The sequence below is a fragment of the Alligator mississippiensis genome, chromosome 2 (assembly GCF_030867095.1).
Source record: "Alligator mississippiensis isolate rAllMis1 chromosome 2, rAllMis1, whole genome shotgun sequence".
NCBI classification, from domain to species: domain Eukaryota; kingdom Metazoa; phylum Chordata; order Crocodylia; family Alligatoridae; genus Alligator; species Alligator mississippiensis.
The window spans coordinates 132594598-132608569 of NC_081825.1; the positions used below are offsets into that span (position 1 = coordinate 132594598).

General features: G+C 41.8%; 1 protein-coding gene across 4 annotated transcripts in view; it reads left to right on the top strand.

Annotated features, from left to right (window-relative positions):
* SLC20A2 (solute carrier family 20 member 2) overlaps positions 1 to 12511 on the top strand; it is a 71114-nt gene extending 58603 nt beyond the window's left edge. For 3 of the 4 annotated variants that reach the window (XM_019500088.2, XM_014600836.3, XM_006268473.4), the window contains exons 9-11: positions 1125 to 1310; positions 1981 to 2065; positions 10706 to 12511. In XM_019500088.2, coding sequence (XP_019355633.1) covers positions 1125 to 1310; positions 1981 to 2065; positions 10706 to 10870 — 436 coding nt within the window. In that variant the 3' untranslated portion in view covers positions 10871 to 12511. The remainder of the gene's footprint in view (positions 1 to 1124; positions 1311 to 1980; positions 2066 to 10705) is intronic. The other variant, XM_019500090.2, reaches the window with a different exon arrangement.
* The last annotated feature ends 1461 nt before the right edge of the window (positions 12512 to 13972 follow it).

A 13972-nucleotide genomic window follows, 5' to 3' on the forward strand; every position in this document is an offset into this window, starting at 1 on the left:
TGAACACTGGTTTAACTGCAAATGGCTGCAAGTGGTTCCAAAAGGTTGATACACAGCTAAAATTTCACGCAGTGCAGGGAGATACCAGTCCTGTCCCTTTATTGTCATTCCCAAGAACTTTTTATAATTAAACATGGGGTTCTTTTTATTTGCCTTTTGGGGTTTGCATCTGTAGCATTCACAGGCTGCCCATTTTCAAGCCTTTCTTTACAACCAAAAAAACTCGAAGCTTAACCCCATTTTTTTTTAAGTGACAGCTGAAATTCCCATTTAAATCACATGATTCCAAGATCTGGAGTTAAGAGTAGAACACCAAATATTGCAAAGTTTGCAATAGGAAACAGGATACCAGTGTTGCCATCTCTTGGTGTCTGTGTGTATATCAGCTGTCGGGCAGGGAATTAGCTGGAAACCCCTGCACTAACACTATGATCCTCTTTGAGCCAGTTTAAACTAGCTTAAGGGCAGATTCCAAACAGCACCAAGGATGTTATTACTTCTAGATTCTGCTCATATATCCATGGGCTACACGTAGAGTCTGTGGAAGAAGGCTTAACTTCCATTTGTGGCTTTGCTGGACCTGCTGACAGAAATTCTGTGACCTTTGTTATACATGGGGTCAGACCAGCTGATCAGAATAATCCTTTCTGACCTGTAAATTGGAGTCTACTTTCTTTCTTCCCTCCCCAACCCTTGAGGAAAAGGATCTAATTTAAAACTTGAGTTAGGAAATGTCTGAAGACACTTGTTTGTCAAGTTGCATCCTCTATAATGGCTTGCAGAACAATGTCTTCCAAAGTAGACATATGAAAGGTAATCAATGATCAAGCACTTGTAGAAAATTATTTGCAATAGTATTTCTTCTCTTAGTTCCTGGCTTGGTGATAGGTAGTGAAGTGGAAACAACTGGGGCAGGGGAAGGAAGGACTTTGGTTCTGATCCCATTTTAGTCACGTGTTGCAGTCTTCTTTACAAATATTATACAAAGGTAGTCTCACTTCACCATGGGATACAAACTAATGCTGAACCCAGTTATGGAGAGAGAGGCCAAACAAAACATGCACCACTTGTTGAAAAGGATATGCCTCTTTTAATAACCCACCATAATTCTTCTCTTTCTCTAGCAATGCAATTGGGCCTCTGGTAGCTCTCTGGCTTATCTATGACCAAGGAGGTGTCTTGCAAGAAGCTGCTACTCCCATCTGGCTGCTGTTGTATGGAGGTCTTGGGATCTGTGTGGGTCTCTGGGTCTGGGGAAGAAGAGTAATCCAGACGATGGGTAAAGACCTCACACCAATCACACCATCAAGGTAAGTACAGAGTTACCGGCTTGATTGTGTGCCTGTCTTGCACTGATCTAGTTTGATAAACTGTTGCCATAGCATTTGTGTGTTTAACTGTTTAGATTATTAGGTTTGCATGTGATCTGATTTTAAGGTAGATAGTTTGATTTTCCCCCCTCTGTCTTTCTAAAAAAAAATAGCCCTGTAATGAATACAGCATGAGTTTGTATCGTAGAGGTCTAGTGAAGCAGAGCATTCTGCTGATGAAGTACTGTACTTAACATGGAAATTGATGCGGGTGTACTCATTAAACCTAGAAACAACAAGGTTAAAATAGTTTTCCTGTATGTTTCCAAACATTAAAAAACATGAGTTTAATTCATATTTTTGCTGTAATGCATACTAGACCTCTGCTGCTGCTTAACCCAATTACTAATTAGGCATGATCAGTGGAATACGTAGAGTAGTAAAACAGCCTCAAGTGACAAGCTATGGCAACCAGCTTAATGGAGAGGTGACTGGAGTGCATTGTTTCTATTATTCAGCAGTTCCTTATTCTCTTAATATAATTCTATAACCAAATCAGTTGGACGTAAACAATTGAAGAAGATGCGGGTAAGACTCTGGCACACTGCATGGTGTCAGTCCAACCGGATATAAAGAGTGACTGTGAAGTGTTCTTTTATGCTTCCTGCAGTGGTTTCACTATTGAGTTGGCTTCGGCGTTCACAGTTGTGGTAGCTTCAAATGTTGGACTTCCTGTCAGTACTACACACTGCAAGGTATGCCTTTGCCATGTGACTGCGGTCAGGCCAGTCTGGACTGTTCACCTTTAATTTTGCTGCTCAGATCAGTTTCTAATAGCATGATTCAATGAGGGCAAATCTGGAATGTTTTTCTGGAAGGCAGAAGCAGCTGTTTGTAGAGCAGGTTTATGTTGAGATGCATAATCAAGGTACCTACTCGAAAAACTATATATAGATCTCTGAAAAATACTGCAGAACTGGAAATGTCTGCTGTAAATACATTCTGTTTTCACCATGCACACATCGAGAATCAGTTGCAACTGAGATATAGGAACCTATAGAGTACAAACTCCATAGGTTCTGTCAAAGAAGAAAAACCTCACAAAAATGTGGTCCACAATTCTGAGAAAATGATTGCAAGCAAAAATGAGCCATTCTAGAGTGCCCAGGGAATAGAAACACCTGCTTTACTTTCCTCTGAAGATGCTATTTGAGCCTGGATCTGTGACATCCTCCCTGTTCAGTTGCTGACACACCTTCCATCATTCATATTTCACTTTCTTGTTAAGTGCATGGCATGGGATTTCCTTCATATAACTCCTATACTACAAAATTTCCATCTGTCTTTTTTTATTTCTTCACAGTGGATTTTGCATTGAAGTAATGTGTGCGCTAACGGTACTTGTAGCCTCAAATGTGGGTATTCCAATAAGCTCCACTCATTGCAAGGTATTGGAGTGTGCAGTGATCATATCAGTAAACCAAATTGCTCAGATATAATATAACAAATCATGAGAAATGCTCATTGTTGCACTTTGCCTTCATCATGTGGTGCACTGATTACAAAAAAATGACTGCATTAAAAAAAAATACACAAATGCACAGCTAAGAGTGGGACAATTTGCACAAAAGGCTGGGATGTTTGAGGTTCTTACCAAAATGTTAGGTTGGCCGTATTGAATATATGAACCATTTCTACTGTAGTTTATTGCTCACTGTTACATATATCATATTGCAACTATTACTATAAGTCAATGGCATGAAGTCAGGTTAATACCTTGTAGTGACCTCAGTTTTTTAACACACTTGTGCAGTAAAGTTCTCAGTCTGAGCCTTGTGTTAGCTTGGATCTTTGCATTTAGCTTCTTTATTTTAGAGTTCCGTATGTGTAGCAAACTGAGATAAGGTTGTGGCTGATGACGCTGTGGTAAAATGCAGGGAAAGGATCATGACGTGTACTCACAGCACATAATGTTCAGACAATTACATTGTTCAACAGGGCTGCTCAGGACTTGGATTTTCCATTCCACAGGAAATTCCAAATTTCAAAAAGCTTTGTTTTGTATCAGAGCAGGATCCTAACACTGTGTTTTGAGGACTCCAAACGCTATTTTGGTTTGACTTTTCAAAACAAGAGCGCGGTTCCTGGAGCAGCCCACACCTCCAGCAGCAGTGCTGCGAGGCACTCGGAGCTGCCAGCTTCCCCACTGTGTGGCAGGGAGTCTGGAAGGCACAGGTCAAGCCAGAGACCCTGGGGCTTTCAAGGCTGCCAGACCCTCTGGTGCCATGCATCAAGCTGAGAAGCCCAGTTCTGGGTGGAGCTCCCTACTCAGAGGCAGCCCACAAGAAACCAGGCCAGATTCCACCCAAAAAAAAAAAAAAGACTCAAGGAAGTTGACATATTTGCAGAACATTTAGATTGTGTTGAATTGGCCCGTTCTGGTGGAAAAACATTTAATTTGAAAATATCCTACCAACTCTATTGTTCAGCCATTTCTTTCTTCGACTTAAAATTCTTTGAGGATTAGCCACATTTGAGGTATTATGAAGGGATTTGCAGAATGCTCAGGGTTGGCCTAACTCTCCTTCCAGTCTATTGAATCCAGTGGTTAAAAAAAACCACCTGAGCATTTTTGAATGGCTGGATCTTTGTTGCTCAAACATTTTAAAAGCATAAATTTGCTTCGGGCCCAGCACACACTGTAGTTCCCATCTGAAAGGAAACTTGCCTCAAAAGCTAAAAGCTGCTGAGACAGGCTCTTAGAAAGAAGAGGGCCTTTACTTTAAGTTTTTAGCTTTGGTATGGCACAAGGGAAGGATTTTTTTCCTTTTTCTAGTTGTATAACAGAATGCTAGTTTGTTTAAATTCTGCTTACAAGAAAAAAAAGGTTGCTTCTTATCTGTGGACACTACCAGTAGTTTGCTGTGCACAACTGGATCAGTTTTCCTTCTGAACAGAAAGGTCTGCTTTGCTGTAGGATTACACCCTTCAGGCTTTCACTGGACTACAAGCGCTTGAGCAAAACAATAGAAAGATCCTAAGTTGTCAAGGAAAGCTGAAGCAAATATTGTAACAGATTTGGACAGAGAAATTATACTGAGTTAAAAGCAAATGTGAGGGATGTGCTTATTTACAAATCTGTTCCTGTCCCATGATTAGTGGATGCTAAATCATAGTACCCGTAATTTAGCTCTGTATTGTCCAGAATAGTTTCACTTACCATGAAGGCTTATGAAACAGTTACCACAGGGCAACTGGTGTGTAGTACGTCTCTCTCCTCCTCCTTTTAACTCAGTATAGTGTGTTCACGTGTCTGTACCCTAAAATACTTTGTAAACCCTTTTTAATAGGGAAAGTGATTCATCTGAAAATATTTTATTAGCACTTACATGCTGCTACACCATCAAAGATCTGTGCAAACACCAAGCATTTAAGCACATGCCACTGGGACTCAAATACAAGTTTGCCTCCAGAAAGCAAATAGATTAAGTCTTGAGCCTATAGTGTCAGGAAGTACTATGCATCAGGCTCAGCTTTTTCACACTGCTTTTATGTGAAAGAAGCAACATATGTTATTTTAGGGATCCTGTTTGGTAGAAGAGATGTCAGTCAACTAAGTCACAGCAACATGAATTGAGGACTAAGGGAGAAGAGGGGTTTCTGGGTGAGCACTTATACATGAGCAGCAAGGCTGCTCCAACACACTGTAATTACAGCATGTCGGAGCAGACTTGATTAATCAAGTCTGCTGGAGCATGGTAATTACTGTACCCCAGTGTCTCATATATTAGCATCCCCATGCTGAAAAATGGCAGCAGGGGTGCTTTAACTAAAGCTCATTCCACCACCTGTAGTTAAAGCATTGCTGCCATTTTTCAGCATGAGGATGCTGATGCACGAGATGCTCCGGGTGCTTTAATAACAGCGGCTCTCAGAGCCACTCTAATTAAAGTGTCTCCCTCCCCCACTCCCAGAGCACGTGTATAAACACCCAGTGTTCCCATGGGTTAGGCAGTGGGATTTGATTATGAAAAGGAAAAAATGTGTTGTCTACCAAGGATAGCCCTTGGTGGGAAATTTCTTTTTTCTTTTTTTTGCAGGGGACACAATGGAAAGTACAGGACACGCTGTCCCCTGCAAAGAGTGTTCAGATGTTCATGAGGATGGAGTAGCTGGGCTTTGTCTCCGTTAATTCCATTTTTTCTCCCTTTATAAACTGCAAGAGAAATGTGAATCCTTTCCACCCCTCAGTCTGCTGGAGTCAGGCAAAGGAATGCAAAGGAACGCACTTGGCAAACACAGCCTTCCTGCCAGTTGTGTGACCTTGAAAACTTTTCAGCTCTTAACATTTGGGTCCTAGTTTGCAAAGAGCTCTTCTTCCCCAGCCTTGTTTTCAAATGCAATCTGTACAAGAAAGGGGGAAAAAAACAAACCTCCCAATTCCCTTGCAGCATCAATTGTCTCTGCACTGACAGAAGACTCAGCTCAGTCAGGTAGCCTCCAAATGAACCATCTTGGCCCTTAATGTAATGGGTGGCACAGAGGAGAGACAGAGTGTGGGGCCCAGGGGCAGGGGAGGCAGAGCAGAGGTAGTCTGTCATACGGGCCTAGGAGTGGGGTTGCCAGGATCTCTCGGGCAGGAGGTATGGAGTGGGGCAGCTCAGGATAACAAGTACATGCTGAGGTGGACTGAGGCTTCCTTTTTTTTCCTTGGGGCAATGTTCAGTCTCCAGAAAGACAGGGGAATAGATTTGGGGATCCTTTTTCCCCAGGGGTTTAAGACCACGTCCCTGAGGAAGGGGAAGTTTGGCCTGACAAAGGAGGTCTGGTTGCCTGGGGTGAGCTGCACGGTAGCTTGTATCACCTTCTGCTGGGTTGAAGGGAGGAGACTGTAGGTATCGGGGGGAGTAGAGACCATAGATGTGCATGAGGAGGATTTACCAAGAATTTCCAGCTGGTTTTAACCCTGGTTGGAACCACAGAGTAGGCAAGCTTGTACAGGCTAAAAGTGTTTTTGAGCAGAGTAGGAGCCATTTACTTGATTTCCACTGCTGGAGCCTTGACTTCACTGTATTCCAGCCAGCTTCCAAACTAATTCAGCTGAAGTGGTCTGAAACCATATTAGAGCTTTTGGGGAAACTTTGTAATGTAGACAGGATTGTAGAAGAAGAGTGGGATTATAATATTTTACTTGCACCATGTTACAAATAAGGTTTCACTGAGCGCAAATGGCATTGATCTTTAATTTGAGTCAGTGAACTACGTGACAAGTCATGTTAGGAGATGCAGTGTTGATACCAGAGACAAATGCATCAACTTCTAACAAAGCAGCAGCTGGAAGCACCTTTATAGGTGTTAGTCAAGATTTGAACTTAACTCAAGTCTCAGGGCTTTTCTGTGCAGAAAAGTTAGTACCCAGTAAACTTGGGTGTGAATATACAGACCTTTTGCTGCTTTACACTACTTCCCAGGGAGGACACTTCAAGTGCACAAGGGTACACTTAGCTTCCCTGGCAGATGTTACAAAAATGGCATGATTGGGATCTGAGAACTTTTATGCCCCATCCCAAAAATCCTACTATACCAGATATGTGTAGCAGGACACACAATGTTTGGGATGATACATAAAATTGTTGCAATCTCAATAATGTGTCCAATCCCACAAATTGGACAGGGGTCCTGGACCCTGGGGCTGCCCCATGCCCCATCCTGCTGCTCAGATGAGTTTGGGATTAGGCATGGAGCAGCCCTGAGTCCCAGTGTAGGACCTGGAGTTGCTTCTAGCCTGATTGGGCTGGAGGTAGCCCCCAGGACTCTAATTCCAGACCTGAGGTTGTCCATGATCAATGCCAACAGTCAGCTGGTTGTTGGCATCCATCAAGGGTTTGGGGAGATTTGGCTCTGGGACACAGGCTACACATTCAAGTTAAAACACCATACAAACCAGCCCTAAAGATGTTCTACCTTATATGTGTAACATTTTTGTGACTGGTTTGCCATTTTATGGTGCTGTAAACAGCCTGAATGCGTGGCATGTTGTAATTTATGATAAGATTAACATGTTAGTCCCTCCATTAATGTAAGGTCTTCCAGAGCCCCATATATGGAAGTGAATTTGCCCCCCTTTCTAAATTTGGTAACTGGCTACCTCATACTGAGTATGCATTAAGAGGGTTCATGTGGAGAGCTAGTGTAGAGTAGCTGGCATGCTGTAAATACCCACCCAAGCTTTCTGTCCACAGACTTCCTTGTATGAATGGACACTTTGTCTAATAGTCATTCTACATGAGGGCTTTTAAATAACCTGGATGACATGCGACAGGTAGACTGAACTTGTGTATTCACCAAAAAAGATGGAAAATAGGAGTTAAAACTCCTCAGTACAGAAGTGTATATTCTAGTAGGCATTGCTGTGGCATGGGATAAAAGTTGCAAAAGTACTTCTGTAATTTGGGAGTTAAGCAGAACATATGAAGGCAAACTGCACTAGTTTGAATCCAATCTGAAGGTAGATATCATTTGAGATTTGACAAATTTTTAGTGTTCTCCTTTGATGTTTCTAACTGCTTTCCTACCCTTTTATTCATCAAAATCATTAATAACTAACTTTATTGTTTAGAACTGGATTTACCAATGCCATCATTGCTGATACCTTTTTCCAGGGAGAAAGCACCCTTAAAGCACCTTTTGCTTAGATAGCAAACTTCAGCCTTACACAACAGAATGGAAAAATGAGCAGACCCTGCAAATCTGCAGAATGTCACAGACCTAGTTTATGGAGGGGCCACGCGAATCAATCATGATGTTTCCTTGGGACAAGGATTTCTGAGTTATTCAAAAAGCACCTTTTCTCACCTGACACAAACAATCCATGGACATCCACAATACTTTAATTAGGATTAACATGGTGGTTATTTATGGGTTTATTCAGATTAAAGGTTATATCTATGAAATTTCTTTCTTGGATCAGATTTTATAACCCAATGATCTTTTAAAGCAAAATCTTCCTTTAGTTTATTCCTATAGAGACACTTACTTTTCTAAAACACTGTGTTCTACCCGTTGGCACCAACATGGTTTAAACCAATAGAAGCTTTTGTTTTACAAGATTATTCTGGTTCATTCTGTTGTCTTTGACCCAGGTTAAGCAGCCATTTTAGGGCCAGATCTTTCCTGTCCCTCTCCTACTGAAATCAATAGAAAGGTTCATTATAATGTCAGTGAAATTTGAAGTGGGACCTTTACAGCCACAAAGGCACAGTGAGTAAGAGTTGACCTTGCAGGTTTACTCACCTTTGTTCTTTAGCTTTCTGTCCATGTGATTCAGACAGCTACCCTCTGGCCTGGTGCCGGATAAAGCTAAGCATCAGCTTTGTCACTATGGAATCTGTGCAGTTAGAAGAACTCTGTTAGATCCTTAGCAGGTTTTTCCCATGTTTCATTATTTAGCTTTAAATGCCCTTAAAAATAGCCCTTTCTCTGTTCTTCCCCCATCCCCCCGGCACGTCTTCCTCTTAGTCAGCCGCAGTTTTCCATTTTTAAATGCATCCATTTACACCACTACAGAAAATAAATCCTCAAACATTCAATATTTCTAGACAGTCTCATGACTTCTCCTTTTGGCAAGTAAACTTTCTAAAATGACTTGTATAACTAAAAAAGAAAACTTCTAAGATACAGTTCTTACTTCATTTTTGCAATACATGAGTCATCCAATACCTTCCATCACACAAAAGTGTATTAAAGTTAGTTTTGGTTAATTTACCTGTCTGGAATGTCTTTCAGGTGTTATTTTCATTTGATATGATAGGATATGACCTGAAAAAAAATGGGTTGGTACCTCTTTAAAACATCTTTAGGGTTTTTTTTACCTTGGAAACATCAAAAGTAAAAAATGTATGTTTCCCTGGTTGTGTTGAAGACCTTTAGAAGAACTCCATGACAAAGGACATTGTTCCAAAGTAACTGTGAATCATTTAAATTAGATGTTAACAAGAGAAGTGCATTAAATATCCCTTTCCTCTCTTCAACCACTCACCGTTACCCTCTGAGCCTCTGGTATCACTGTTTCACTAGCTCTCCATTTCACAGATAGTCTTCTAGCTTGGACAGAGTCTTAAATTCAAATATAAGACCACAAGCAGGAAAGACTCAGAAGAGGGAAGTGGGCAGGTAGGTAGGAAGGGAAGTTCAAGGAGGCATTTCAGACAGGCTTAACAGCTGGCAAATTCTTTTATTTGAAAATTCAGTAAAAGGAAGCCAGATCACTAGATCAAGTTTCATTAGTCTTTCTTGCCAAGTGTTAATTGGATGCGCTAATTTATGCATTAGAATCTAGGAACTGAAAATAGAAATTAAGAGTGATTAATTAAGCTATGAATAAAAGTGTTATGTCCTCAAAAGGCTGCAGCCCCTACTGGAGTACTCTTTGGACCTTAGATGTTACATTCCAGCTATTGATCTCATTTGATCTATAATCTGACTGAACTTCCAGAGGCAATACCCTCTTGCCCTGCTCACAGGTAGTCTTGTGCTTTTCTGAAGCAACCATTGGCATAACATCTTGAACATGGATCCCCTGTAGAATAGAACATAAACAGAAAAGACCAGTCTACCAGACCTGAATCCAAAGGGGTATTTCTCTGCTTTATCCAATTCCTGCCCCCACTAGATTTCCCCTGGGCATCCATACGGACTGAACTCTCCACAACATCAAGCTGGTTTAAACATTTGTGGCAAGGACTATTAGTCTTGGGGCATGGTCAAATGTGCACTCATATCAGTTTCAACAGGGGAGGGGGAGCTGCTCCTTGGGAACCTACAGCAGCCTTTACGTTCTAGCAGTTGTATGTATGCGAGGTTTGGAACAAGAGCTCCTCTGTCCCTTTTTATATAAGGAAAAAAAAGTAGCAAAACTTACTGTGGCCTTTAGTATTTAGACAGCAGTAGCACATAAAACATGCCAGGTGCTTGTCAAACTAAGGAAGCCTCAATCCTTGCCCCAGAAAGCTCATGAACTGAGACACTCACCCTACAGAGATCCCCCACAAGTCCTGCTGAAGTAATTTACGGTCTGTTGTGCATGGCAGAGTTGGGGGCTAAGAAAGCAGAGATAAATTGATATTTGAGTGCCCCCTGAATCCATAGGCTAAAGTGGCTCTTGATGCATCCTGCAGAAGACGTATGAAATCTGCTTTTCAGCAGCCAGCAAGCACTAAATCCCAATCTTCCATTACAAAACAGCAGGCTTAGTTGAAGCCTGCACTATTGTTAGAGTTTGGGTTCTTATGTTACTGGGTATCAGTTGATCAGCATTGATTTGGTTATAGAAACATGATAGACTTTTAGATGCCAATCCCGTGTCTCTCTCTAACCTTCTTCTCAAACTTCTTAAGGTTGGATCAGTGGTGGCCGTTGGCTGGATCCGTTCAAGGAAGGGGGTTGACTGGCACCTGTTCCGCAACATATTTCTGGCTTGGTTCGTGACTGTTCCTGTTGCTGGCTTGTTCAGTGCTGGAATCATGGCGATCTTTATGTATGGCATTCTGCCTTATGTCTGAATTGGCACTTCCTCGAGGAACCAAGGAAAATTGCCCAAGCTCTCTTGGTAGGGGAAGAGCACTCCCTGCTAAACTGTCCCATGAAAGAACTAGTTGGCAAGATTTCATCTTCCATATCTAACTTCTTATCTACTGTATATAACAATGTGTCATATTGGTGACATGGTGATATAACGTGGTGCCGTTTCTTATATATTAAAGAAATATATATGCATATAGTAGGTAACAATACCTAAGTTATAAGTGGGGTGAAAAATAATTGCCTAGAATTTAATATTAGTAAGATTTGTACATAATGTATCATTTCAGTGACAATTTTTTTAATCTTTTAGGGAAGAGTATGGATTAGGAAATGTTTCTTGTCCGTTTGATATAAGATAAAGCGAGGTACAGGATTGCATAACACCATTTTTTTTTTAAAGCTATTAAGATACTGGAACAAAATGAAATGTGCATAAGTGCTTTTGGTAAAATAACTTTGTTCATATCATATCTTGATTTTTGTGTGTGTGTGTATCATACTGTAATGGCTTTTTGTAAATACTTACAAACAGTAACTTTTTAATGGTGCATTTCCCTTATATATTTTGGATAAGAAAGTTTAGAAAGTACCAAAGAAGCAGGGGAATAGCTTGCCAGTATTATGTTGTTGTCTACACGTGTGTGCGTGTGTGTGTTGTGTTTTCCCACTTCTAATTTAAGGTTGCTTTCACTAATCTACCACCAGCAAAGCTGGAATAGTACTGTTCATGTCTTACTGTAACTAGCAAAAGAAAAAAAAGTATTAGTTCTACCTGTTCTTGTTATTCTGTAGGCATAACAACACTACTGTTCACATCCGATTCTAGTTAACTAACTTCACCTTCTGTGTTTGAATATGAAATGCTCTAAATAGTCACCTTCCATCTTGCCCTGCCCCTATAAATCTACGTGAGCCCAGGCCTGCTCTTGGTAGTTCTGCTATCAATGTCAATGGTAGCATGACTGGGCCATAACTATCTTCTCTTTTTCCTGGAAAGTCTCAACCACACAATCTCAGGTAAATGGGTGGGACTGTATGGTTGGTGATTACAAGGCACATATCCTAAAGGAATGTATAGAAGCTTAGGGAAAATCTTAGGCCATAGACAGGCCTGGCACATGTTTGGTTGCTAGACAGCAATAGAGAAAAATGGGATGTGGATGTGTGAATGCACTGACTAAAGCCCAACTGAGGCTGGCACACTCAGCCTTTGTTATGGATTAAAATGGATATTATGGGGCTGGATTCTCCCACTGAGTAGCACCCTACTCCATAACTAGTCCCATGTTCTGCAAGGTGCTGTTTGCTAGGGCTTGAGGAGATGAGTCTGGCCCTACAAGAACAGAAGTTCTCTGGTTGCCACTCTTCAGGTCAAGATGTTCATAGCAGCTCAGAGGACAGCATGGAAGATGGCTAGCTCCGTCCCCTGCACAGCACCGAAATGTCAGTTGGGTTAGGGTTACCTGTCCTCACAGGGGGAGGCAGTGTTTGGATGAAGTAGGGAACCTAGTACTGTTTAAATGCTGCTAAAATTTTGATAAATGTTCTTGGTACTCCATTGTGACTTTTTCCATTGGTCGTTCATACTAAATTTATAATAAAAAGATAAATAGCCCCTATCATTGTTTGCCTCTTGCATTTTTTGAGCATTACTCATGCGTGTCAGACATGGCTGGAAAAAGCGCGAATGCTAAAGACTTCCTACTATGGGCAGCTAAAACTTACTACTTGGCATTCATTATCTCTTTGTTCTTTGTCCACTCAGGTCCTTGACCAGTGTGTGTGACAATTGCCTAGTAGCTCAAATAAAACAAAGCTCTGTGTAAAGCAAACAAACCCGTCCATTTATTTCTGCTGGCCCAGTAATCCCAGCATATGGCCGTGAGGCCTGAATCACGCCTGCCTGTTCTGGCAGTGGTTCCTTTTACAAGTGCTTCAGTTGTGTGGGCTGCAGGTTGGCGTGTCCCCTTCATATGTTCTGTAGAATCAGCTTCTCCTCACCTTTGTTTTTAAAAGTAGCTCACCCTAGGGAAATTTTCTTCCCTAGACTGAGAGCCACAAGCATTTCTATCACTATGGCACCAAAGTTCTTAATTTTCAAACGCTTGAACTCCAGAGCTTTTATGTAACTGATGTTAATGCATGGGTGGGACTGGTGGATGCTGTCTGAGTGATAGGACACTCTAATAGGCACATGCAGATGATTTTGAGGCCTGCAGAGACTGGTACAAAAATTGCTATCCTTTATTATGCAATGAGCGAGTCCTTACTCAGGGGCATGATGCTTGTAATCCTTCAGAGTCCCAGCATGCAGAAGGGTCCAAGTCCAGAATGATTTTCACATGGGGTGATATGAGTATTTCCTGAGAGGAAAGAACATCCTTTTGTCTGTCCTGCATGAGCTGCATTTTCCCCCCGGTCAGGTGAGTGCTTTTTCAGAGAGGTGTTTTCACATGCAACATAACCCCCAGCCAGCTGAGGGATCACAGGGGAGGAGCCTACTAAGAGGCCATTAGATGCATAGAAAAACCCAGCAGATAGGAACACCTTGGCACAAAGACCCAACTTTTGCTGCATGCATGCACATAAAGCCAGCCCCAGTGACCTCAGCCTTTGACTGAAGCTATATACCTGTGCAGAGAGGGCAGTGGTTGGGGTAGATACAGCATCAAGAGTGAGATGTGGCTTGCTTGTTTGCTGCTCTTGGCTGAGCATGCACTGCTCCATAGTTCTCTGCTTAGCTGAGATTTCTTATGAGGGAGGGCATGGGAGAGCCAGCCTGGTGGGTTTTCAGAGCGCATAACACTCCTTACCCCATGGCTATGGATAGAAACTTAATGTTCAATACACTCAGGATAGAGGCAAAGATGTATGTGGTAAGTCCTATGTGAGCCCTGCACCCACTGAGTGAAATCAAGCTAAGCCATCATTTCTGGAGAGGCACCGGACACTCAATTTGGGCTGATGTCCATGAGATTTCATGCACATGGTGAACAAGCCAAGAACATTCCAACAGCAATGGCAGCATCGACACCAACAAAAAACAAATGACACCACTGCAGAGGCACGGGGAGCAGGAA